The 25,956-nt window shown below is 43.6% G+C and overlaps 2 protein-coding genes across 12 annotated transcripts in view; one reads left to right on the plus strand and one right to left on the minus strand.

Moving 5' to 3' along the window:
• Positions 1-25,956, minus strand: part of LOC119169161 (uncharacterized) — a 153,016-nt gene that overhangs the window by 106,770 nt on the left and 20,290 nt on the right. For 4 of the 11 annotated variants that reach the window (XR_012893609.1, XR_012893614.1, XR_012893613.1 and 1 more), the window contains exons 4-5: positions 2,204-2,309; positions 1,998-2,079 (exon numbers count right to left, since the gene is read on the minus strand). The gene's annotated coding sequence lies outside the window, so the exon portion shown is untranslated. Of the gene's footprint in view, positions 1-520; positions 765-1,997; positions 2,080-2,203; positions 2,310-19,900; positions 20,228-25,956 lie in introns of all 11 variants that reach the window. The other 7 variants (XR_012893610.1, XR_012893612.1, XM_075886347.1 and 4 more) reach the window with 3 other exon arrangements.
• On the plus strand, positions 3,089-7,668 carry LOC119168126 (uncharacterized). The gene has a single exon (XM_037419538.2). It carries the CDS (start codon positions 3,131-3,133, stop codon positions 4,730-4,732), a length of 1,602 nt encoding a protein of 533 aa, XP_037275435.2. The 5' UTR covers positions 3,089-3,130; the 3' UTR covers positions 4,733-7,668.

Consider the following 25,956-nt stretch of genomic DNA (forward strand, 5'->3'; position numbering starts at 1 on the left):
AAAGAAGCACTGAGATCAATTTTACTGATGTCGAAATTTTTGCGTCAACGAGAAGCTGTCGGTCTCCTAGTAGCAATTCACGACCTAATACGCATTTTAGCGACGTATGAGTATCTGTAATATTATTAATCTATTCGCTATCAGACGCGGTTCAAAATGAATGGCTAAAAAGCCCGCCAAATTGTAGTGCTGGCAGTGCTGCCTCGCAGTGACGTCGAGGCGGTTGCACAGCTGATGCTGATTTCACAAAAAATTGTAACGTCACACTGGCGTTTCGTCTGCTAGGAGCGCACGTACAGTCAGTCCAGCTGTGTCTCTGCAGGCGTATACATGCCTCTGTCGCCAACATAGTCGTTCTTGCTGTCATCGTGGCCAACATTGGCAAGTAATGTTGGCAGCAACCTGGAATTGGGTATCGCCGTGAATCGCGACGATCATTGCTTGGCCAGCTCCGCGTTAAATGCAATGTATTTATCTGTCCCAGCAGTACTGTCGGAGCTCAGGAACACCAACTACTCACCTAATGTCGCGGACGTTTGGCGAGTGAAGCGCTGCTTTCAGCTGCAGCAGGGCTCACGGTAGGAATAGCCCCAGCCTCGAGAAGAGGCCTTGTACTGACAGTGAAGCCCAACTGGTCCGCCAACATTGGAAGTGAAGGGAGCACAGGAAGTTAATGGAGAGCACAGGAAGTGAAGGGAGCAAATGCGGCTGTTCTTCACAGGCGTCCAGTCCCTCTGTCCAACGGTGCGTAAGAAGTCAACCCACTGTCTGCGTGGAGGTTAGTAGCTCGGAAAGCATGAAACGCAATGCACTTTTCGCTTTTTCCGCGCATCGACGTGCAGGTTCTCACTACGCAGTGGGTCCCCGGCAAATTGGCATGTATTGTCACTCTGTATGATCGTACACAGACGCAGTGGAGCACAACGCAAAGCAGTCGATACGACACGATGAATCACGCGCATGCTTCAACACAGCAAGCAGAGCCACTAGTGGAGGATGGCTGGAAGTCCGCTTTAAACACACTGAGAGATCGTTGACGTCATCTTTACTAGCGTATCGTCACTCAGGATGGTGTTTATAGAATGTATCACACCGAACACGCAGCACTAGTGTCGAAGTCGCAGGGCAGTCTTTTTTTCGTTTTTTTCTCCTTAGCTTTTCCGCGCTGTTTGACGTCGAAATAAAATAACTTCGACGCGACAGCCGCCATTCAAATTTGGCCAAGAAGACCTATGCATACCAAGTGATCGAATGATGGCTGGAAATTTGATGTCAGTGCTTCCTTAAGGGTCAGTTTGGTTCACCTGCACCATTGGGAACTGGTTCACAGCTGTGCATGCACGAGATGTTAAAAACTTGTGCGGCACGTGTTCAGCAGTGAGATATCACAACTGAATTACAAGGTGCCGACAAGGTGGAATCCTTATTTCTGTTCGCTTAATTTAATGAGGTGCAAACATCTTGGCAAAATACGACGCGTTTGTAGAGGTGACTACGGCACCTACGTCTTGTCGTTTGATGTGGTTTGCTGAGCTGCGTGTGCGGCTACACCGAACCAGCGCCGTCAGAGTAGGAGGTACAGGAAAATCATGAACTACTTTCAGTGCTGCACCTCTCCAGCTTGTTTTGTAATGAATGGCAAAGTTTAGAGGATGCCATTGCTGCACCACTGAAACGAAAGGCGAAGTGCAGCACTTTGTGAAAAGAATCATGTGGTGCAGGCGAATCGAACAAACCTTTAAGCACACAAGCGTCTTAGCATTTCACCCCTATCTAAATACGGCCCCTGTAGCTGAGATCAAACCTGTGTTGGTGAACTCAGCGGTGCCACTCAATCTAACTAGAAGTGTTTCAGGTTCAACGTTATTTAGGTGTAGATTCCATGCCACGGTAGACAGCCAATACTTGTGGCCAATCTAAAGCACCCCTCCACGAACCACGATATGCGTGGTAAAAGATCCAAAATACAGCAATGCATGTGTGAGGTTCGAGGTTACCTGTTGTAGTAGACGTTAAGATGTTTCAACGTGCTCGCAGAGTGGACAGTCAGGGGTAGTCATCCTGTTGTCGCATGACAGCCTGAAAAAACAAATAACATCACCAAATATTGATAAGCATAATCAATGTATGAAAGTTGCAAAGCAAACAAATAAGCTCAGTTAACTTTTAAACAGCAGTATTTTAGACATATATGTAATGGTACCTTATAACACATGTATCACTCGGGGCTGCCTCTTTACAAGGCATGTCATGTAGCAGGTTTCTTGCCCATTGTACGCAGCTGCTTCCATGTCAGGTAGGCCAGGAGGCTGTTGCAGAAAAATAAGTATTTCTGATTTTTGTGACGCTTTCTTTGTCACAGTATAGCAAAACCACACCCACAATTTTTTGAGTCTTCTCAAGTGGGACTGCGGTAAGCTATTTCCTCGTAGGTTTTTTGCACTAATACATGGACTAGCTAGGAAGGCACATTCGAAGAGACAGTGATGTATTGACCTTCTTTCATCACAATGGCCTGGTTTGTGTTACCTGGTGATACAATTTCAGAATGAACAATTTAGTCAGTGACTCGTTCCCACGTGAAGCCACGCCACAAGTAACGCGCGTTTTTCTGGTGACAGATCGACACGTGAAAAATTTTAAATTTAATATTCTAATGCGCTGCTTTCGTGTGAAGCCGACGCAGTCATTGTCAAGAAAAAAACTACATATGTTAAAATGAACCAACTAGCCCAGCCAGCAACCGACTCAGACACCGGCTCATAATTTTAGACACCAACTCATAATTCTCGGGCTTGAAATATGTGTTAATCTGATGAAAGCTTCAACGGTCGCTTAGTTAACCGGAAGTCACTTGAATTTTCTTCGCGAAAGAATTTAACGACTCAAAATAAACAGAACAAAAGAGAGCGAGTCGGCCGGCAGTGGCTCAAAATATTTATAGCGAAGCGAAACAGTGTGAGACACAACCGAACGTACCGCGATCCGTTACCTGCCGTCGCTACCGTTGGCCACCATATATTTTGAAATGAGGATAATATAGTGGATAATATAGTGGATAAATGAGGATAATATAGGTGGGCTCGGCGGCTGTGCACCAACGCAGACCGCTAATCCTTTCACTCTTGTCATGCAGGTGTTTCAGTGCGCATTCCTGCGCATACTGCTTTCCGTTTTCCTGCCAGCTTCCTTGACCACACCGTTGCAGTATCAACATCGTTCCAGCGAAAGTGGCACGCTTACCTGTCACGCCCTCTTGGTCTTCGACACAAGCTTATCAACCGCAACGTACTTGGAACCACTGGATTTCACCTCACGCAACAGATCTGGATCCCTTCCGGCGCCACCGGTCAGCTACATGGTCCTCGACAAAACCTGGTCGACGCTATCAGCATCGGCATCGATGCCTGTGTCGACTACAAAAGAGCGGCCTTTGCCGGCGGCGCTGTGTGGGCTCGGCGGCTGTGCACCAACGCAGACCGCTAATCCTTTCACTCTTGTCATGCAGGTGTTTCAGTGCGCATTCCTGCGCATACTGCTTTCCGTTTTCCTGCCAGCTTCCTTGACCACACCGTTGCAGTATCAACATCGTTCCAGCGAAAGTGGCACGCTTACCTGTCACGCCCTCTTGGTCTTCGACACAAGCTTATCAACCGCAACGTACTTGGAACCACTGGATTTCACCTCACGCAACAGATCTGGATCCCTTCCGGCGCCACCGGTCAGCTACATGGTCCTCGACAAAACCTGGTCGACGCTATCAGCATCGGCATCGATGCCTGTGTCGACTACAAAAGAGCGGCCTTTGCCGGCGGCGCTGTGTGGGCTCGGCGGCTGTGCACCAACGCAGACCGCTAATCCTTTCACTCTTGTCATGCAGGTTAGTAAAACTTACAGTCTTCTCGCTAAGAAGTCTAGTAATTACCTGCTGTTTCAGCTGCCGAGCCCACACTGCTGCGTTCTTGTTGCACTTGAGTGTTCTCGTGTTATTCGTGCCTTGTTGATGATGTCGGGCGATATTGAAAGCAATCCGGGTCCTGCTTCTAATGCTGTACTAACTGAACTGCAGAAATTGTCTGCCGGTCAGACGGAATTAATCAGTCAGGTACAGGACCTTAAGTCCCATTTGCTATCAACAGATAAATCTATAGCAGATCTCAGTAGACGCATGACTGATCTGGAAGGGCACTGCCAAAATATTATTTCCTTACGTACTGATGTGGAAGCGCTCAGAAGAGACACCGCTCGCGCGAGTGCCCTTCTGCGCAAGCTTGAAGCACGCGTGGATGAAGCCGAGAATCATTCTCGGCGCAATAACCTCATATTTTATGGCCTTCCTGAATCAACTGGATCGGAAGCACTTGTCCAAGTTGAACAACTTGTCATCAAGCACTGCCGTGATCGTCTAGGTATTTCCATCGATCCGAAGGAAATTGAGCGCGCGCATCGTCTGGGTCGCCGCAAGGGTACTAACCACCATCGCCCCATAATAGTTAAATTCGCATTCCATAAAACAAAAGGAGAGATTCTTTCTAATGGACGGAAATTTAAAGGAACCACTTTTAGTGTTGGTGAAGATTTTTCACGTCGTGTGCAAAACGTCCGTCGGCAATTGATTGCCTTTGCTAAAACCAAGTCGCTGCCTTTTTCCATCACGTACAAGACACTGCTAATGGGTCACAAGCGCTACGTCTACGATGAGCAATCGCAAACTGTAAGGGAAGCGTCGTAGCAATTTCCTCGGCGCAAATCTGCCGGGCACACCCCCACACCTCAATCTGGCCTGTCACTTTCGGTAGTCTTTGCTAACGCGCGCAGTTTTTTTCCGAAACGCATAACTTTTTCTGAGCTTGCTTTGTCATCAAGCAGTAACGTATTGGTGATAACCGAGACTTGGCTGACAAATGATATAACCGATGCAGAAGTGCTAGACCACCTACCTGGATTTCAACTTTATCGTAAGGACCGTACAGGCGCACGTGGAGGCGGGGTTCTGATGGCTGTGCACCAACAGTTATCGTGCTCGGTGGCCAGGACCAACTCTCCTGAACTTGAAATTCTTTGGGTCGTTTGCCGTGCTCGCCCTCATACTGTCCTTGTAGGCGTTTGTTATAGACCCCCGAACAGTGACCCAGATTTCGCATATAAGCTCAACAACAACCTGAGTGACCTTGGGAAACAGTATCCGCAAGCAGAGATACTGCTTTTCGGCGATTTTAATTTCCCTCAAATAGATTGGAGTAGTAGCGTCCCGTCAGCTGTGGGCAGTGAGCCCGCAAAGGACTTCATAGATTTCTGCCTGAATTGCAATCTAACCCAACTTGTATCCCAACCAACGCGCGTTACAGAGAGCAATTCCAGCATCTTAGATCTAATACTAACTAGTCATCAAGAGAGCTTATCATCAATTACATATCTGCGTGCCGTCAGTGACCACAAGGTAATCCATGCGGCCTTTGCGTTTCGACCTGTAAAACGCGATCTTGTCACCAAAACAATCCGTCTTTACGACAAGGGCAATTATAGTGCCATCAATAATGAATTGATATCTTTTCTTCCTGATTTCGAGAGAATAAGCCATACACGCTCTGTGGATGAGAATTGGATTATATTTAGAGATAAGTTAGCCACTCTTGTCGAGAAATTTATCCCAAAAATAACGTTTACCGCAAACCGAAACAAGCCATGGTTTTCACGTACACTTCACAAACTAAGAAACAAGAAAAAACGCCTCTTCCGATCAGCCAAACAGTCTAAACTTCTGTCCTTATGGGAAAAATATTACGCCGCGGAAGATGATTATCTTAGAACCATTCGAAACGCCAAGCACGTGTTCTTTCATGAAGAGCTGCCCAAAATGCTTGCAACCAGCCCTCGCAAATTCTGGGAGGTGATAAACCCTCAGGAGATGCGCACCACTAGTCTTTCAAATGCGCATGGCGATATAGTCGACAACAATGAATGCGCGAACCTTTTTAACGAGGCCTTTTTCTCTGTTTTTACGAATGAGAGTTCAGTTCCCGATTTTTCTTCACCTGCGCGCAGCACCGAGTCTATGCCCCCGATTGCATTTTCTACGGACGGCATCATTTCGATTATAGAAAAGATTAAGCTTTCTTCTTCTGCAGGTGTGGATGACATTAATTCAAAACTTCTCATAAATGTTAAACATGTGTGTGCCGCATACCTTACATTGTTATTTTCGCAGTCATTATCATCAAGCATTCTGCCAGCAGACTGGAAAGTAGGCAAGGTCGTTCCAGTCTACAAATCAGGTAACAGAGATTCTCCACTAAATTACCGTCCCATATCCTTAACAAGTATCCCCTGCAAAATCATGGAACATGTCATCTACTCCCATATCATCAACTTCTTGGACTCAATGCACTTTTTTCATCCTTCTCAACACGGGTTCCGAAGGGGTTATTCTTGTGAAACGCAGCTGGCCATTTTCATTCACGACTTACATTCTAACCTTGACTGCAACATTCAGACCGATGCTCTTTTCCTGGATTTCGCCAAAGCATTTGACACTGTCCCTCACAAACGCCTAATTCTTAAATTATCTCTGTTAAATCTAGATCCTAATGTACTTGCATGGATAACATCTTTCCTGACTAATCGTTCCCAATTTGTGTTTGTTAATAATCACTCATCTAACCGACTACCTGTAACCTCAGGTGTCCCGCAAGGGTCTGTCTTAGGGCCTCTACTCTTTTTAATTTACATTAACGACCTACCATTGCATGTATCATGTAACTTTCGTATGTTTGCCGATGACTGCGTAATCTACCGATCAGTAACCAACATTCATGACCAAACACTAATTCAGCATGATCTTAACAACATACAAACATGGTGTGATCGTTGGTTAATGAACTTAAATCCTAATAAATGTAAGCTCGTTTCTTTTTCTCGCCACCGTAACCCTTTTGAGTTTACCTATTCCATCACTAATGTTCCCATACAATCAGTTCAATCATTCAAATACCTCGGCATCACCTTGGCTCATGACCTGTCTTGGCGTCATCACACTACTAACATCATCTCGTCTGCTAATAAATCACTCGGGTTTCTCAGACGACACTTACGCCATACTCCGCCTCACGTCAAGACGCTTGCATACAAATCATTTATCAGGTCCAAACTCGAGTATGCATCTTCCATCTGGAGCCCTCATCAATCATACATCATAAGTGAACTCGAATCACTTCAAAATCGGGCTACCAGGTTCATTCATTCTGCATATTCATACGATACCAGCATCTCATCTCTAAAAGCGGAATCAGGTCTAGAAACCCTTGCTTCACGCCGACGGTGTGCCACCCTCTCTCTTTTTCATATGTTTTATTTCAGTTCACTGAATCATCCACCGTACATCACGCCCCCTCCGCACATATCCCATCGCACTGGTCATCCGTTACAAGTCGCATTACCACGTACCCGGACCACTGTATTCCAAGCCTCCTTTTTCGTAAGAGCAGCAAAAGACTGGAATGGCCTTCCTCACGCCACCTGTGCCATCACTAACCCATCTATGTTTGCAGAAGCCATTAAAAACACCGTTGTATAGTTCTCTTTTTTTTTTTTTTTGTTATGCACCACCCCTTATGTAATACCCCTACAGGGGGTCTTTAAGGAAATAAAAGTGAAGTGAAGTGAAGTGAAGATATAGTTGACAGCTGGAGCAAAAACTATTAAAAAAGATTGATGACGCTGTTTAAGAAAAGCTACTCGCTATAAGAACAAATTGTTTTTATGTGTATCAGTACGCAACGATGTACTATTCCATTGTTTTAAGATTTAACTTGGCCCCGGTGTGGGCGGCTCTACAACAAAGTGCAATAGCGCGAATGGCGGCGCCCATGCGTTGCATAACGGAGGGGTCAGTATATTCACTTCGGGTGTTTGAAGCCGGGACGCGCACCGCTTGATTTTTTTTTTGCCCTCTACAGGTGGTCTCATAAACTTGAGAGTTTCCGGGGCCGGAGCAAGCGCTCTGGTCGTCAAAGAGCGTCTGCTACGCAAGAGCAATGAAGGTGGTGCCATGTTCGAAAAGAGAGTGCGAAGAAGAGGATACCGAGCGGAAACGAGAGTGCAGGAGGAGAATGTCACTACTTTACGAAGTTCTAAGGGTTTTAATATAAGGTAGCGGCGATACCGGCTGGGCACCAGAGTCAGGTTTCACGCGTATGCCGCCAGGTGGCGCCGCTGCTACTTTTCTTGTCAGCTTCGACTGCGTTGTCGGGCCGTCGCAGACTCTTGCAGAGCTGCGGATGTGGTTACTTCTAACGCGCGTTTGCTTTCTGGTTCATGCAAACGTAAAATTACGAGGTTAGTTACATCATGGACAACCTGGCAAAAACGTTGGCACAGCATCAGGAACCAATGACGGTTTTCCTCGAGGAATATGCTCTTCACTGCCGTTTATCACGTGCATATATTTGCGCAGGATGTATTTTGGCTCGAAATGATGTACGAAGAACACTAAAATTTCGGTCAGAGTCTTGTCAGCCCTCCAGAGTTTGCACTCCCACTTTCTGCGGATATCATTATCCCTGAGAGCTGCAAACAACGACGCCTCTGGAGCGCCCAATCGGGCAACCCGGAGCAAAGCAATGAGAATCATTTCTTCGCTTCGTCATGTCACGGGCTACATGCATGTTGCTGCGAGATATCTTCACCCCGGTACTGGCGAAAGAATGTAACAGATTGCACCGGCACACGTGGAGCAGAGTAGCTTAATTTTTAGAACTGAAAATGCAATAATCCAGCCTGAAAAAGACGCTCATCGGTTTCGCTGTCTTACGCGGCCCGCAAGAGCGCGGTACGCGTCCTGCAAGAACACTTATAGAGAAACACGCTCACGGACCGGATGAATAAAAAGCGCGTCTCGTGTGTGCTAAAATAATTTTTCGGTCGTCGCTTGCCCTCTCGTCTATATCACTCGGGCTAAAAATTATTTCGAAGATTTGTGAATGACAAGAAAATCGGCAGTTTATGCTTTCTCTTTATAGTATTGGCCTTAACGCGTACTTCTAAATGCGCGCATGGGATAAACGCGACATGGAATACCACGGTACTGCATATAACACATTACATGACACGAAAAAAAGCTGAATATTTACTTTTTATGTTCTGTTAGGCAGACACTATTCCTTAAGATAGGTCGTAGTTATGGCTTCCGCGCACCTTGGTCAGTCGGAAATACAAATACATGCACTCGTGGCCCAGACTCGCGGTTTTGACCGAAATGTGGACACAACACATCCTTGGTACCGCAGCTGCTCGCAATCTGGCCACTCGCCAGAGAACCCGCGCACAACCACAAGCAGCACACATCACAACTCCGGACAGGCCCACAGCACACAGAGAACGATGCAACATTTGTGGTTTCTCGTCGAAGCGCAGTAATGCTGCAAGGACTGCAACGCCGAAGCGAACACGCCGGCGAATGCCGGTGCCGGTTGCATTGTGTGCCACCACAGTGCATAAAGCAACCAGCGACGTCAGCCCGTTTACATATGCGGTAGAGCTTGCAGGTTTTGGCGGAGTTTCTTCAGGTGGCGGTGGCTCATCGCGCCAAACTCACACACATACTCACGCACACGCATTGATTGGCTCCCGCGCTGCCCGCACTATCCAGAGAAGACACCGCCGGTGCGCGCTCGCCTCGCGCACATGGCATGAAAAGGTGCAGTGGCGCCGCGAGAGGCATCTGTGTCATTTCGGGCCGCCGAGACAGCAGCCACGGTCGCGAGTTTACAAAAGCGAGCGAATAGACCCGCCCCCCCCCCCTCAATGCACTGCGCCAGGCACTTCGCGAGGCTCTAGGAAGCTGCGCGCTCATTGGTTCGTGCGTCTTCCGCAAACATGGCTGCACCCATGACGATGTTGCAGGCAGCTGCCAGACAAGACTAAATATGCGCACTGTGCTCGCTAAGGTGATCGTGATCGTTAGAGACGCCTTCAGATAATTTCGAGGCACGCGTAGAAACTTCAAGTGAGCGAAAAAACGCTGTGAGCGTGCTTCTATTGACGTTGCACTTCACTGCCGCTGGCAGTGTTGGTCCGTTTTCAACGACTGCAGGAGACACCAAGAAGTGGACAGCCGTATCCAGTGAAGATTAAGAAGACGTCGAGATACCGGTCTCGGTAAGTTCTTTTTTTCTTTTTACTTCAGAACAGAGCCCTAAAGTGCTTGTTTACGAGACAGTCGGTGCAGTCACGTTTGCAAACGATGCTTGGGCAGGTGCAGTTTCGGTTACTACGCTACCAAGCAAGAGCACGACTATTGCTGCTGTTTCACCGTGCCTTTAGTGCGCAAAATAAACAAAAAATAACACATAAGTTGAACATAAATTAAACAACGACAAAACAGTTAAACTCAAACCCACCGCTTTGAGTGTTTGTGGATAGCTATGAAATAATAAAAAAGTACGCACACGTTTACTGAGGCTTCGCTGCAATACTGCTAGACGTTTTGGTGCATGCATGTGTGAATCTTTACGATCGAGTGACCATAGTAAGCATCATGTGGCAAATCACTGCAGTTAGTATGGGAAAGACTGCAGTGTGTACATCAAAACTGCAATCCGGAATTGTTAGTGGTTTGAGCTTGCATTCTTTAGATGTCAAATAATTGACAAATGTCCTGTGAATGAATAAAATAACTAGCTGCTGCTAAGTTGCGCGTAGTGTTCAAAAATGCACGCTCCTCGGCATTCCTTTTTACAAACAATGTACGTTCGCGTAATTCAAAGGAATTATGATGGTGTGTTGGGTGCACGCTACAGAGAATGCTACACTATCTGTAGGGTTGTGAATGATCAGTTTATGAACAGTTCAATATCTGTTTGCAGCACCTTGCGGAGAAATTACATGGACCTTTGCAACAGTGCTAGTTCTGGCTCCTTGCAAAAGAATAAACAACATCATTACACCCCAGCTTGACAGGCTATGTGTGATTGATGCTGATTATGTACACATTATTAGCATAATTACCCTCAAAGGTGTAACTAACAAAGGGGTACAATGCTACACTGTTAGCACATTTTTTATGCATAGTTGAAAAACATATTAAAGTTTTCGTGATCTCAGGAAAGTTTGTTAGCATTTTTCTTTCAATGCATGCTAACTTTGGGCTATCGTACAAGTTGCTAACACATGGTATGTAAAGAGACCGCACATATTAAAGAGACACAGCACTCTACTTGTTGTAATTGTAACTTCTTCAATTTGATATCTCAGTCCTCCCAGTTCCCTTTGCAAGAAATTATTTCTCTTTTCATCAGCATCATCATTTATTTTTCCTTAAGGGCCCCTGACGGGGTATTACATAACGGGGGGAGTCGAACAAGGATACACAATGGCAATTCCAGACCGAGAACATCAAGTAGCTTAAAATTCAGGAATTGGAATTACAGGGCTATAATAAAAACAGAACACGTTATACAACTAACAGCATGATTAAAAAATGAGAGAAAGGCAACTCTCTACACAGAAATTACGATAGTGCGGTTCCTAAATGAGTTTCTAGAAAGGTTTTAAACTTGACAGTATTTCTTTCGTTGGCTGTTGCATTTGGAAGCCAATTCCAATCCTCAATTGTTAACGAGAGGAACGATTTTTTAAAAGCGTTGGTTGAAACTTTTAAATTTTCACACTCAAAGAATTGAAGAGATGGCGTGAAGTTCGAATTTGTGGGAGAAGCAGGAAGCCATGTATGTAAGAATAATTAAAATACAGTTTGTGAAATGAACAAAGGCGTGCTATTTTTTGTCTCAAATCCAGAGAGATGAGAGACAGTGATGATTTTATAGTATAGTATAGTTTGCGGAAATTGTATTCGGAGGTTATAAATCGAGCCGCGCGATTTTGAATGGCTTCAAGAGCGTCTAATAAAAAGGATTGGTGTGGATTCCAAATTGGAGAGGCCTACTCGAGTTTACTACGGACGTAAGTTTCGTAGGCGAGTTTACGAACTAAGGCCGGTGAGCAGGACAGGGATCTTCTGATGAAACCTAATGTTTTGGATGCATCGGCAGTAAGCTGGGCGATATGGTCAGTCCATGCTAGTTTGCTGTTGGTGAGAACATCTAGGTATCGGTACGATTCTGCTAGAGCGAGATGGTTAGACTGCAGGGAATAAGTAAAATTTAGGTTTGAATGCTTACGGGAAACTTGCATAGATTTACACTTAGAAATATTAAGTTGCATCATCCATAAAGAACACCAATTTTCAATTACATATAAATTATTTTGGAGGGCAAGTTGATCAGAGCCATCACATATACGGTGGTAAACTACACAATCGTCGGCAAAGAGACGTATCAAAGATGTAACACTTGAGGGAAGGTCAATAATAAAAATTAGAAACAGGAGAGGGCCAAGGACGGAACCTTGAGGTACGCCAGATATTACATTTGTAGTCGAGGAACGGTGACCTCCGATGACTGTGTATTGAGATCGATTAGTGACAAAGGCTTGTATCCATGACAGTATGCGCGGGTCTAGATTAAGGGAGAAAAGTTTGAGCATAAGGCTTTGATGAGGAACGCAATCGAACGCCTTAGAAAAGTCGAGGAAGATGACATCTGTTTCAAATGAAGAGACGAGGTTTAAGTGGAGGTGCGTTGTAAACTCAAAAAGTTGTGTTTAACAGGAAAAACCTGAGTGAAAGCCATGCTTATTTTTAAAAAAGAAGGAGTTGTTTTCAAAATGGGTTACCATGCCAGAGTATATTATATGCTCAAGCAGCTTACAAGGTATAAAACTTAAGCCACTGCTATACCTTGCTCCTTACAAGGTATAGAAGTTAAGCCACTGCTTAAGCTTGCTTCACTTTCACAGCACTTGTTTTCAAACCTCCTGCGTTGATAAAGCAATACTAACAGCAAAATAACATTCTCTTGCGTGAAATGAAAGGCCCAGCCTTCAGTGATCTTGAAAATGTACTGCAAAGTGCGAGTACACTCTCCCAAACTAATTACAGTATGCTTTTAAAAGCTTGTTTTCATTTCTACAGTGCCTGGCATCGTAACACAGTATGAGCTTCTCGTCGTGTGCCTGTGTGAGAAATCGTGAAACTCGCTCGGCTGCTACACAATGTGGCTCCTATGCCGACCCACAAGCGACTAGTCATTTTGATAGTTTTTGTCACGCTGAGTGGCCATTTTGGTACGGGGTTTCATCACAACCAGCCAGATTGCTGCGTGAAGGTTGCTGCATGAGTCACCTTTGTATCTATAAGATTCGCATGGCCGTGTGAACTCGCCTTTATTAAGTGGCGCCGTACTCCTTCAGACTGTTGGCGGTGGAGGCGAATTTAAAGGTGACGAACAGTCTTTAAATGTCCCCGATGGCTCGCCATTTTGACAAAAAAGATTGGCCCTCTGTGACTCACTGCTGAGTTTCGCAATTCTTTCATAATTAGCACCAAGTCCCGAACCTCAATTCTTCATACAGCTGCATTCTGTTTTTTTCTCGAAGTTTCTTTTCACTCTCTTTTTATATTTAGCTTCACCCTCTTTAGGTCTCTGTTCTGTCAGGCTGATCATCACTTCAACTTACAAACGCATTGGCTGGTATTAATGTTCATTTGCAGGAGCAGTGACAAGTCTGTTCACGAATGTTCATTTCTTGTTTTTTGTTTGCTTTTTCCACTCCTGCAATAGCCTCATTGAAGCTGCAGTATGTAAATATACACAAAAAAGTGGTGTGCACCGCAGAGATGCTTTTTATGGCAGCGCATCGTGAGCTACGTCATTTAAAGGCAGCTCTTCCATATTTCCCTGAAGTCTGGACACATGCTCAATTACTGATTTATGTCTCAATTAGCTTGCTTCACAAGCCAATTAACTGCTGAATGACACGGCTCAGTGAACCTTATAGCAAATCGGTGCTGGTTTGCCATTTATTCGGTTGATGACTCTTTAAATCTAGTTCACTGTCTCTCCCTAATACTTTCTTTGACAACAGACATCTTTTAGGTTAGAAGGAGATCAGCCTGTTGGTATCGCATCGCCTTTTCTGCTTTTGCTGCCACGATCCTTTTGCAAGCTATAACCTGCTGACTTTTTACAGTATTTTTCTACGTTCATGCGAATGACCCCCAACGGTGCAGGAAAGTACTTTGAATATACCATTTGTTGAGTCAGCTGCCTAAACATTCCTTGTTATTCTAGCACTACTGAGATGATTGTACTTATCTTGTTGTCTTAATTTATGCCGTATCATGTTAAGGTACGTACGTACGTATATTAGATGCCATCATGATCACTCAAATGACAGTTGTTATGAGAAATATTGAATATTTTTGTTTAGTGTTGGTGGCACGGCGATCAATCCTGCATCTGTCAGTTTTAGAGCTTCAGTTCCTTCTCGAAACTTGACAGCATGTACGGTTTTACACTTCAGCAAGTGGGATCCCGGATATGTATACTGCACCATCGTCTTTCGTTGAAGCTTCTGGGTGTTTTTAGGATGGTCGGTGCTTCTTTCTTTGTTTTCATGCAATTCACTTCCGTTTCCTTAAACGTGTAGCTGGGGCAACCAACCACACAAAGTTTGCAACTACTTGGCAGTCTTTCATTTCACTATTAAAGTATCGCTCCTATTCAGTATTGTGATTCATCTGTATTCAGCTAGAATGATAGGGCAGTCTAGTAGATTAAGTACGGGATCACGTCACATAGTTTTTCAGCGATGCGAACCTCCCTGTGTTTCCATTCTTTGAGTTCTGTCTTTGATTTAGCCATTTGTGCAACTGTCACTTTTTGTACTCGATGTTATGTCATCTCTGTGACTTACTCTGTGATGCTGACACACCTAAAAGTGCAGACTTCGTCGCACGCAACCGCCCTAAGAACAAGTAAAAAATGTCACTAGAGAGCAAACTCCTGAACTCGGCATTTAAAACCATTTTGTTCTCTCCTCTCCCACCTGGAGGCTGGTCCCCGAAGCAATGCGGATCAGTGACCGGAGCTGGAATGCTGCCGGGTTCGCCTGCTCGGCTCAGTGTGGACAAGTATTGCTCTGAGGACAGCATCTGCCTTTGTGGACTTTTTCTGAAGGCGTTTAGTACACATAATTTTTCAGTCTGCTTGACGAGAAACTGATGTGCAACATAACCTTTGCTAACATTTGAAAGTATAAAATGAACCCAATAATTGTTAGGCTAAACCTGCTCCGTTTGAGACTTCATATTTATATTGACTAAAAGAACTGCTAACACAGTTTCTAGGGCTGGATATTTTTGCTTTCACTAAACAAGCAAACTCTGTCCTGTTGAATTATCTGCAAGCACAGTTACACCACAGTACTCTCTGTCATCAGAAGTGAAAGCGAAATCGAAACCACCTCAACTTTTCGAGTGCTGAGTGTACTTACCACTGTTCAATGACTTTAATTTCTAGCACATTCATAATCCGTGAAGTAGATTGCTTCCTATAGGAATAAAGACGCGGCAAACTTGTATTATAAATTCCAGTAGAAATGGTAATAATCAGCGTTCAGTAAATATACATGGTTATGAAAAAAATGGCAGTATCTTTAACAAAAGGAACTTTCTGTATTGATACATTAGACAACTGAAATCTTAGTGAGTGATAAATAAAAAATAACTCGTACAGTAATAGCTCTGAATCTAAGACATTAACAATATATAAATACAGATTACTTATGATTGCGAAATGAGATGATGAATTTTTTTAAGTGTTGAATCACAAATATTGAGAGAATACTGCTATATCAATACAAAAATGTATTGCGGCAAATATGGTAGTGTGATTGTTGTAGTTAGCGCATGTATATGGTAGTAAACAATTGTTGTTAGAGGGGAATCTCGTGGGATTACCGTTTACCAAATAAAACTTTCGCAAGAAAATGGCTGTTACGAAACCATTAAGACACTTAATTGGCAATTTTTTTTTTCATTTGCATTTCATTTTCATTCTCATTTTTATTTTTAAAGACCCTCGAGAGGGTCTTACATAAGGGTTGGGAAAGATACAATCCATAGTTTTGTCACAATGATCAATGTGAAGTTACATTTGAAATAGTATGCATGAAGCGTGATAGCGAGGTGATTGTGGCGATATCATGGAAAAGGCCGTTCTAGATTTTTGCTGTTCTGGGAAAAAAAGAAGCAGAAATTGTTTTAGCACGGGTACGTGGGCGAAAAACTAGAAGCGAATGGCCGGTGCAATAGGATATGAGAGCTTCCGGGATAACGTAAGCAGAGTGATTAAGTGGAGAGTGAAAGAACTTGTGAAATAATGAGAAGGTTGCAATGCGTCGCCGACATTATAAAGATGAGAAGTTACACTCGGCTTTGAGAGATGAAACACTGATGTCGTATGAGTATGAAGCAGGAATGAATCTAGCTGCACAATTTTGAATAGATTCAAGGGAGTTTGTAAGACCAACTTCAGGCGGGTTCCAGATGGTAGATGCACAATGTAACCTAGCCCTATCTCATGATGTCTAAGCAAGTAGTTTTACATGACTCAGAGCGCTGCGTAAGTGGCGTTTTAAGAAGCCCAGGGTTCTGTTAGATGTTGATACGAATTTAGTTATTTGAGTGTTCCACGACAAATTGTACAATAGGGTGACTCCAAGGTATTTGTAAGTGGTTATTGATTCAACAGGGACGTTAGCTATGTTATAAGAAATATAAGAAAAGTGAAGAGGGTTTACATGACGAGTGAAGGAGATTATTTGCGTTTAGTAGGGTTTAAGGTCATAAGTCAGTCATCACACCATTATAGGACATGGTTGAGGTCTTCTTGTAATAACATTTGGTTCGAAGGGTTAGTGACAGCAAGATAAATGACATAGTCGTCAGCAAACACGTGGCAATGTGAAGATACGTGAAATGGAAGGTCGTTAATGCAAATTAGAAATAAAAGAGGACCAAGGACAGAGCCCCATGGTACACGCGATGTTACCTGAAGAGGGACAAAAACTATCATTTCTGAACACTGATTGTATGCAGTTAGTGAAGAATTCTTTTATTCAGTTAAGTACATACGGGTGCAAGTTTAACGAAGACAGATTTAATATTAAGCGTTTGTGGGGTACGTGATCAATGGCTTTCGCTAAATGAAGGAATATAGAGTCGGTTTGTTAGTGTCGGGGTTGGCATGAAGGTCATGAACAAAGATGGCAAGCTGGGTTTCGCAAGAGTGGGCCCTACGGAGTTTATGTTGAAAATCACGAAATAACTTATGGGAGAAGATAAAGTTCATGACGGAAGAGTGAATGACGTGTTTCATAAGTTTGCAGGGTACGCTGGTCAAAGAGATTGGTCGGTAGTTTAGTGGAGAGTTCCTCTTACCAGATTTGAAGACAGAAACGACCTTTCCCACTTTCCAATCGTCTGGGATGATGCCTGTTGAAAGAAATTCCGAAAATAACAGAACAAGATACTACGACGCTATGTGACGTATATTTTTCAGCAGTTTGGCATTAATTCTATCTAGTCTAAATGTTAATGATACCTTCAACATTTCAATGAGGGATGAGATACCATGATATGAGATAAAAATACGGGTAAGAGTGCGTTTGGTTCGTTAGTAAATACAGATGAGAAGGCATTATTGAAAGCATCGGCGCACTCAGCATCTAAAAGAACCTCCTCAGATTCGTAAGTAAAAGTGGAGCTTATAACTGCTTTAGGGTTATTTTTCTGCCAGAGCTTTCGGGGATCTTTAGTTAACATATTGGGCAAATCACTGTTAGAACATTCGAACTTAGTGTCACGGATAGCCGTCAGATAGGTTTCTTTAGTCTCGTAGTACTTATCTTAGTTGTGGTAGCTTCCTTTTAGCTTGGCAGTCCCAAATATACGTTTTTTCTTGTTGTCTAGTCGGTGCAAATATTTACTAAACCATGGCTTGTGACTGTTCACACGAATAGTGGTTTTAGGGTTATAGTTGGCTATTCGGTAGGTCAGCTTTTGTTTTAAAATTAGCCAGTTCTCCTGAATAGAGCAGTGGCCAATTTTAGACTGAAATGTTGAAATAAATACTGTAAGTTCATTATTTATAGCATCGTAGAAACACTTGTCGTATAAGGTTATAACTTTCTTGTGTATGTGACGAGTAACAGGGCTGAAACTAAGGTCTGCATGTATAACTTTGTGGTAACTGATCTCACGGCGATAGTGAATGGAAGACCAGCTATCAGGACTAGTTGTTAGTATTAGATCCAAAATATTAGAGAAATGGCATTTGACACGCGTTGGCTCCATTACTAACTGTTTTAGGTTGTAATGATATTGATTGATATGTGAGATTTTAACGTCCCAAAAGCACCATATGAATATGAGAGACGCCGTAGGGGAGGGCTCCGGAAACTTGAACCACCTAGGGTTCTTTAACGTGCTACCAAATCTGAGCACACGGGCCTTCAACATTTCCGCCTCCATTGGAAATGCAGCCGCCGCAGCCGGGATTCAGTCCCGCGTCCAGAGGTTGTAATCAAAAACAACATCAAGAAAATCACTAGTTTCTGCAGAGTTAGCGGTAAAAGTGTCGTCTTCCGAGGTGATACCAAGAAAATAGAAATTACCTAAAAGAACAATTTCAGCTTTAAGATACTTTGATGTAAGCTGCTCTAAAATGCTATGAAGTGCGCGAGAAAAGTTAGGATTGTTATGTGGAGCCCGATGGCAAACACATAATAATAGAGATTGTGGCAATGCCTGAACCAACACCTTCAAAATTTCTAAATCTGAGTCGACGTTAATAACGGATGATCGTAACTCATTACTGATTGCAATGAGGACACCACCCCCGCGAAAGCCTGTGCGGTCTTTTCGATAAGCATTAAAATCCAGTTGATCGGCAAGTACTTCCTTGATGGTGACGTCATTTGTTAGCCACGTTTCCGTGAGTGTGAGAATGCTGCTATCTGATGACTTGACAAGATGAGAGAAATGATCGCGTTTAGGCATGAAACTTCGAGCGTTCGTGAAAAAATCTGGGAAAGAAAGATTAACATTTGACTTAGGGTAACAATCGGTGGTTTTTTTGGACGTCAACATGATTGCTATTCAATTTCTTGCACTGTTTTTGAGGTTTCGATGAACGAGTAGCAATCCTGGCCTATGTGTAGTGTTTTAGAGCGCGAAGAAAACGGGCAGGACTTCTGCTTTGCAAACTCGACCAACTGTATCTTAGCATTTTGAGCACGATTTGAGAAATCCTCTCCAATGCTATATGTCGTTCTTCCAGCTTACGTCCGCTTGAAAGGATTTCGTGTTTTGTCTTGTCAAACGTGAACTTCGCGATTATTGGCCCGCATTTGTTGACTGAGTGGCGGTCCAAGCGATGCATGCGATCGATTTCTTTAGGGTTAATATCTATGCTTAAATAGTGATGACAATGACAAATCATTAGTTCCTCAGATTGAGCGTACGATTCCGAATCATTAGCATCTGATAGGCCATAAAAATTAAGTTGTTACGCCGCGATCTGTTCTGTGCATCATCCAAACGCTCCTCAAGGTCATCTGTTGTCGGTGCTGCATGAACCGTGAGGCTCCTTTTTAGTTTGAGTTCTGTTTGTAGGGGCAGTGGACCTTGGTAATGTTTTTTCATATCAGTGATTCGCTTTGTTAGGTCGGAGAGGGCGTGTTGTGTTGATAGTATTTTACTTTTCAGTGTCTGCACTTCCCCGAAGAGAGTCTACTGGCCCCCGGAAAGCTTTTGTACTTCAACGAGTATTGTAGTATTAGGACCCGGATTAGACTCGATGTCTTCCAATACAAGTAGCAATAACAATCTCACCGCACTGACACATTCAACTACAGTCGTACAGCAGCAGCGTGGGCTTGGCAGCTGCAGCAAGAAGTAATTACGGCTCTTCTTTGCGAAGAGTGATTGTGGAACACTAACCTGCAAAGCGAAGAGCAGTGGGTTAGTTGGTGACGAAGCGAAGCAGCCACGAAGCCCACGAAGCGCTGCCGATGGGAGCACACTTTTAATAGCCAGCGAAGTAGATGACGCTGCTGGCGATGGGACTGACCATGCGCCACTCAGGGCCAGGCTTCGTGATAGTGGCGACATGCTGGCAGGTAGAGGCGAGATGAAATCTGATTTTCTGGTTGTTTGGTCGATGGTCAGAGCTTTGTCGAAGCGTGGCAATCCACATTCCAGTGATGTGTCCGCAGGGGTGGACACACCGGCAACAAGAAGCAGATGCGTGACGACGGCTGATAACACCTGCATAGCGAAGAGCAGTGAGTTAATTGGTGATGAAACGAAGCAGGCACCAAGCCCACCCAAGAATACAAGAATCCCCAGTTTATATTTGAATAAATTACACACTGTCAGTACACTCTGTTGCTGGAGAAGTGGGGACACGCTGGTGAATAGAGTACTGAATGTAAGCATGCGAATGGCTTGGTTTTGGAGACGTTGAATTGGGAGGGTATGAGATGGATATGTGTTCACCCATGACGTGATGCAGCACGCAATATGACTCTTGATAAAGGCGTAGTATAAGCAAAGTTGAAGAATGGTCGTGCTTTAATTATCGGTCTGATACCAGGAGCTATCCTCTGTCTTAGAAGTGAAATGTGATGATGCTACTTTAGATGAGCATCTGGGACTACTCCCGAGAATGTGAACATAGTGGCTCAAAGATGACTGTGACCGCTGATAGTAATAGCGGGGGTAGGTGAAAGAGTGTTATGAGGTAAATGGAGGACGATGAACTGTGTTTTATTCGAAGTAATTGTTTAACCATTAGCTGCGCCCCAGTTCTTTAGCAGTAATCGTGTTCAAGGACTTTTGATGTGGAGTTATAAGAGCTTTTTACTTCGCATAGTTAATCTTAGAAAATGGGGGACCACAAGCAGGTCATTGTGAGCGGGACGTCACTGCTTTATTTTGAAATTTGTTTGGAAACCTTCACTTTTACGCCATTCTAGACAGCGAGGGATGCAAGCTGCTCTAAGGATCAATGGGCTTCGTCACACAGTCTCCATTATCTGTGGCACATGTATACTCCTCTGCTTCATCAAATAATTTCACTATAAAACAAAAAGATAACTGTTAGTATTATATTTTATCATTTTGCAGTTGTACATAAGCACATTTGTAAAAGGTGAAATTTGTAAAGGGTGAGACATAAAAACTAGTATTGTCATGTGGTCTTGATGTTGAAGACCGCAGTAGTCGGCGGCGTTGAAAGCAAACTTTTTATTTCAGCGAACATTTGCCTCAAGCAAGTAGAGTCAAACTACAAGCAATCCATAGTCTGTCCTGATTGCGGTAAACAGTGTGTCAGCCATCAATATTCTGACAACCAGTACAGTGTATCTTCTTTTATACAAGTGCTATTGAAATTCTGGGGTTGTTGCTGGTGGCTGCATAAGCACTAGACTATTCGATACCTGTACACAAACTTAACAGTGTGATCTCAAGTTATCCCGGAGCTTCTCTAACACTACTGCGCCCCCTTGCCGAGTGTTGCTTAAAGTCTTTATGAGTGAAACCCGACTTGATCTGAATGAAACACACGTGGCCATATATATGTACTTTAACATCACACTTGTCATTTATACGCTTAATTTATCCCAAGTAAAAAAAATATGTCTATTTTCAAAGGCCAAAAGGCATCTCAATGTGGTGTGTTGTGCTGCATATGTTACTGCCGTGACAAATATATAAAGCAATTTATGTACCTATAGACCCTTCTCATAAGTACGCCACCTAACGGTGAGCTTTTCGCCAGTTTCACTTTGCAAAGGAGTGTGGGATAGCTAGCACCTTCATGAGGGCCTGGAAAGCGAGCCGTGAAACGCGTGAGTGCTGTGATTTTTGTGTTGGTGGCTAGTTCTTCGTACCATTCGCTGGAATCGCACCACTCTCTAGCTTGAACGAGCTGTTAGTATTATCCAATAAGCTTTCTAAGCTGCTTCCACTGCACAATGAGCAACATTTTGTACCCTTCAACGGGTTGGACGAGCAGTTTGGCTTGCTATGACTGGCAATGCATGAATCCAGCCTGCAACAGACTCTTATCGGCGTGGCCTCTCGACGCGGTCCGCGTCCTGCAGAAACGCAAGATGTGTCTGTGTGCGCTGCAAGAAATGCGAATCGGCGTCGCTGGGACACACAGCCTGCGTCATCTGCGGCGTTGCCCTTACAATGGCGGCAGACTGTAGTTCACGTTAGCGGCCCTAAGGGCGCGCTTTTTCAAAAAGGGTCTTTTCAAAAACGTTCGGCAATGCGGTCTTGTGCTTGAGATGAGAAGTTCAAGCAAGATTAGAAATTAAGCAACGTGGAATAGGTAGGCTCGCCTTAGGAGCTCACGGGAATACACAAAATCAGGGAGTACAATGTGATTTGGGATGAACATCATTTGAGGGCAGGGAACCTAGCAGCAAGATAAAATTTGAGAAGCGATTGAGAGAAACGGGGGAGGAGCGTTAGGCTAGAAAGGTATTCAGGTACTTGAACATGAAGAATGTCGATACAAAATGGAGGAAGCGAACCAGAAAATTGACTGGTAAATACTTAGAAAACAGCAGGGGGCCAAACCAAAAAGAATTATCGGTTAAAAAGAAAGGAAAGGAAGCTGAGACCGATATGTGAAAAATTGGCATGATTGAGATGTCCGCACTAGTGATCTATTGAACTTTTAAGCAGGAAATTGCCAAGGAAAAGACCTATGATAATACTCAGTGTAGTTCTTTACCATTTGAGGCCGGGACGGGTGTATTGTGAACCAAGTCATATCGGGCCAAATACGAAGGGGTAGACACGGTATGCAGTGCGTGTGGAGAGGAAGAGTAAAGTGTCAAACACTTGATAATGTTCTCTAAAAGGCTTCACCCTATAGTTCAGGATGATGGCGCAGAGTTTTTCAAAGCACTGGTGTTTAGGGACAGGGAGGGCAAAGTAGAGTTAAAGGGAATAGAATTACCTAGAAGAAGGCTGTCTGATTGGTGGCTAATGTCAAGGTACGAGTGAAAATTAAACCCTTCACTGCAAAGTACGTGTCCTCAACCTCAGTATTCTAAGGGGAAAAATAAATCTAGTTTTGGTTCACTAATTATGACGGCTTTGTGGCTTTAGTAACCGCCCGATCTAAAGGGTACAGCCATATCAATTCATCCTTCTATTGGTATATAGGGGCAATATATGTGGACTTCACATTCCCCAAGCAATTCGCAGTGGCAAGTAATTTTTTTCATTTTCAGCACATTTTGTGACAGCCCTAATTAATAATCTCATATGCAGAATTTTCTGGCGAAAACAATTAACATATTGCATTTTTTTCGCTTCAGTACAACACTAAAATGTTCATGTGAGACTTAGCATTCATTTTTTTTTGCGACAAAGCACTCGGATTATGCATGCATCTGACTCAACTGGAGCAAGAATTGAATGCTTCCAAAGCTTATAAAAAATAGATTTTATTGATACTAAAAATTTTAATTTATCTAGGTTGCCACTCCTGAATTAGGCAAGAATTGCCTCAATGTATTGGCACTCACTCATTTTGTCTTGCATGTGCGTAATTTTAAAAAGTACTTTTTTAATTTTCTGTGGTAATTTCAATCCCAACTCAGTAGAGTTAATTGTGCCATCTGACATTGTGTTTTTATACTTGCACAAATAATGCAATAATAAAAAGTGCTTATAGACAGGCTCATATTTAGTTCACTAATGTAAGGTAAGAGCAGAAAAGGTCTGCCATAAACTGATCCTTCTTGCTAATGGACGACAAGATTCAGAGCAATTTTCACCAAATACACCGATGTTCTTACTCGCATTGCATGTCGCAAATCGGCATCACTTGTAGCCAGGTACATTTCCTTTTTCCATTTATGTATCTTGAGGCGTGTGCAAGGGTGAGTTCTACGAGGAATGGGATACAGCACAAGAAAAACACTTGTGATGCTTACAGATGTCCAATTGATTTATTAGTGGGGTTTAACGTCCTAAAACCACCATATAGTTATGATAGACGCTGTAGTGGAGCGCTCCGAAAATTTCGATCATCTGGGGTTCTTCACCGTGCACCCAAATCTGAGTACACGGGCCTAGAACATTTCCGCCTTCATCGGAGGTGGAGCCGCCACAGCCCGGATTTGATCCCGCGATCTGCGGGTCAGCAGCCGAGTACCTTAGCCACTAGACCACCGTGGCGGGGCAAAAGATGACCAATCAAATTTACACAAAGTCGTGGTGGGTCATTGGTAGCGACAAGATTTCTAGGGGTGTGCAAACATTCGAATAACAAATCAAGTAGCCTTGGCTAGTTAAATAAGAGGGAACATATATGAAATACTGAATATTTACAAACTATTGACCTCTATGGGGCAACTCAGAAGCAGCAAAATATGGGTCTGCTTAAGGTTTATTTTCATCTTGTAATCCCTCAATTACCACAACAAATGCAGCCCAAGTATTGGAAACACTATTAATGCTATAACCATTACCAGATAGAGCATTTCTTGCGGCAATCTGCACTTTTACTTTCTTTATACTATGGTGGAGCTGCATCGCATTATTAATTTTCTGTCTGCATCTCTGAATTTTGGGACTGCGGCTGCATTCAGCTTCAAGAATAAAAACAGATGTCAGTCTTTTGTTTACGTAAATTGTTCTTAGAAATAGAACTTTAGACACTTGACTTTTACATGCTTCCTGTGCTAGGGTATATGTTTTGAAAATTTTGCCGGTTTCAATAAATCTTTAGCTGCGTGCATGGTGTTCGGTTCAAAATTTTTAGATTTTGTTCTGCCTTTTCAATTGAGAGCTGGCAACAAAGTCTTAACTTGAATCATGCAGCTGCTGTGGTATTTCGACATACTGTTGAAAAATATTTCGAAGGCTCTGGTCACCTGGTCACTGCTGTATACAAGCTTATCACAGTTTTCATAATTGTAGCATTATTTGATGACAGTTCAAGAATACTTATTCAAATAAACTGTTGTGGAGTTCTAGGATTTTTTCAGGTTTCCTTACTATTTGAAAACTGTCATAAGAATATTAGGTTTGTTTAGGCGTTCGATTCGGTTATACCGCTATTGGATTCGTATTGAATTCGCTTCTGAAATTCACTACTCGCAAACCCCTTTCTTGCACACGTATTGTAGTATGACAGTGCTCGTGCTGTCAGCGCTTTACCGTTCTACAGAAATGCATCGTGGTGAAGTGAGCAAAACACAAAAACAAAACGCCGGTTTAAGGCGCGCTTTTATATGCTCGACATACAGCAAATTTCGAAGTGTATTAGGCTTAGAGGGAGTATTTTGTCTCCCACGTCGTTCTAACAATAGCGTGCCTCTCGCAACTTATGTGAACGGAATAACTTCACGTGTCTATAGAGTGACACTACGAAGATATTGATTTGCAGGTCTATCGATGTGCTGGTACAGATAATCGTCCTACTCATTGCGCATCTCTATCATAATCAGTAGCGGTGGCATTCAATACAAGTAGCCTAATACATGCCAGAGTGAGTGCAAGCTAAGCCTATATTGCGTGGCCGATCGAGTGACAAGCGTGACACAGGCCCTCAAGTGCTCTGACACCGGCTCTTTGAGCTGCAACAAAGGCTTACCGAGTTAAGATTATTGTTATAATGTCATCATCCGTTATTCAAGGCATATCTGTGCCAACTTCGATGTTTTCGGTGATCGTTGCAAACAAAGCGACGAGTATTTCGGCAGCGTCAACACAAGTGTGCGCACAGCGTTTCTGTAGCACCGTGGTAGCACCAAGTACTTGATAGCGCCACCTTCCCATTGATAGTAGGCGGTTTGCCAGTACGCATGCGAGCGTCAACTTTGTTCTCGCCTTCGCCGTGGCGTCTGCATTAGCTGTGTCTGCGTCCGACACACGAACCATGCCTATTTGCCTGCAGTAGGCGTTGCCTGCAGCATTGTCATGGGCACAGCCATGTTTGCTAACAAAATTACGCACGAGCCAAT

Source organism: Rhipicephalus microplus, chromosome 2 (assembly GCF_043290135.1).
Source record: "Rhipicephalus microplus isolate Deutch F79 chromosome 2, USDA_Rmic, whole genome shotgun sequence".
NCBI lineage: Eukaryota > Metazoa > Arthropoda > Arachnida > Ixodida > Ixodidae > Rhipicephalus > Rhipicephalus microplus.

Coding starts and splice junctions, on each gene's coding strand:
- LOC119168126 (XM_037419538.2), top strand. CDS start 3,131: ATGCAGGTGTTTCAGTGCGCATTCCTGCGCATACTGCTTTCCGTTTTC.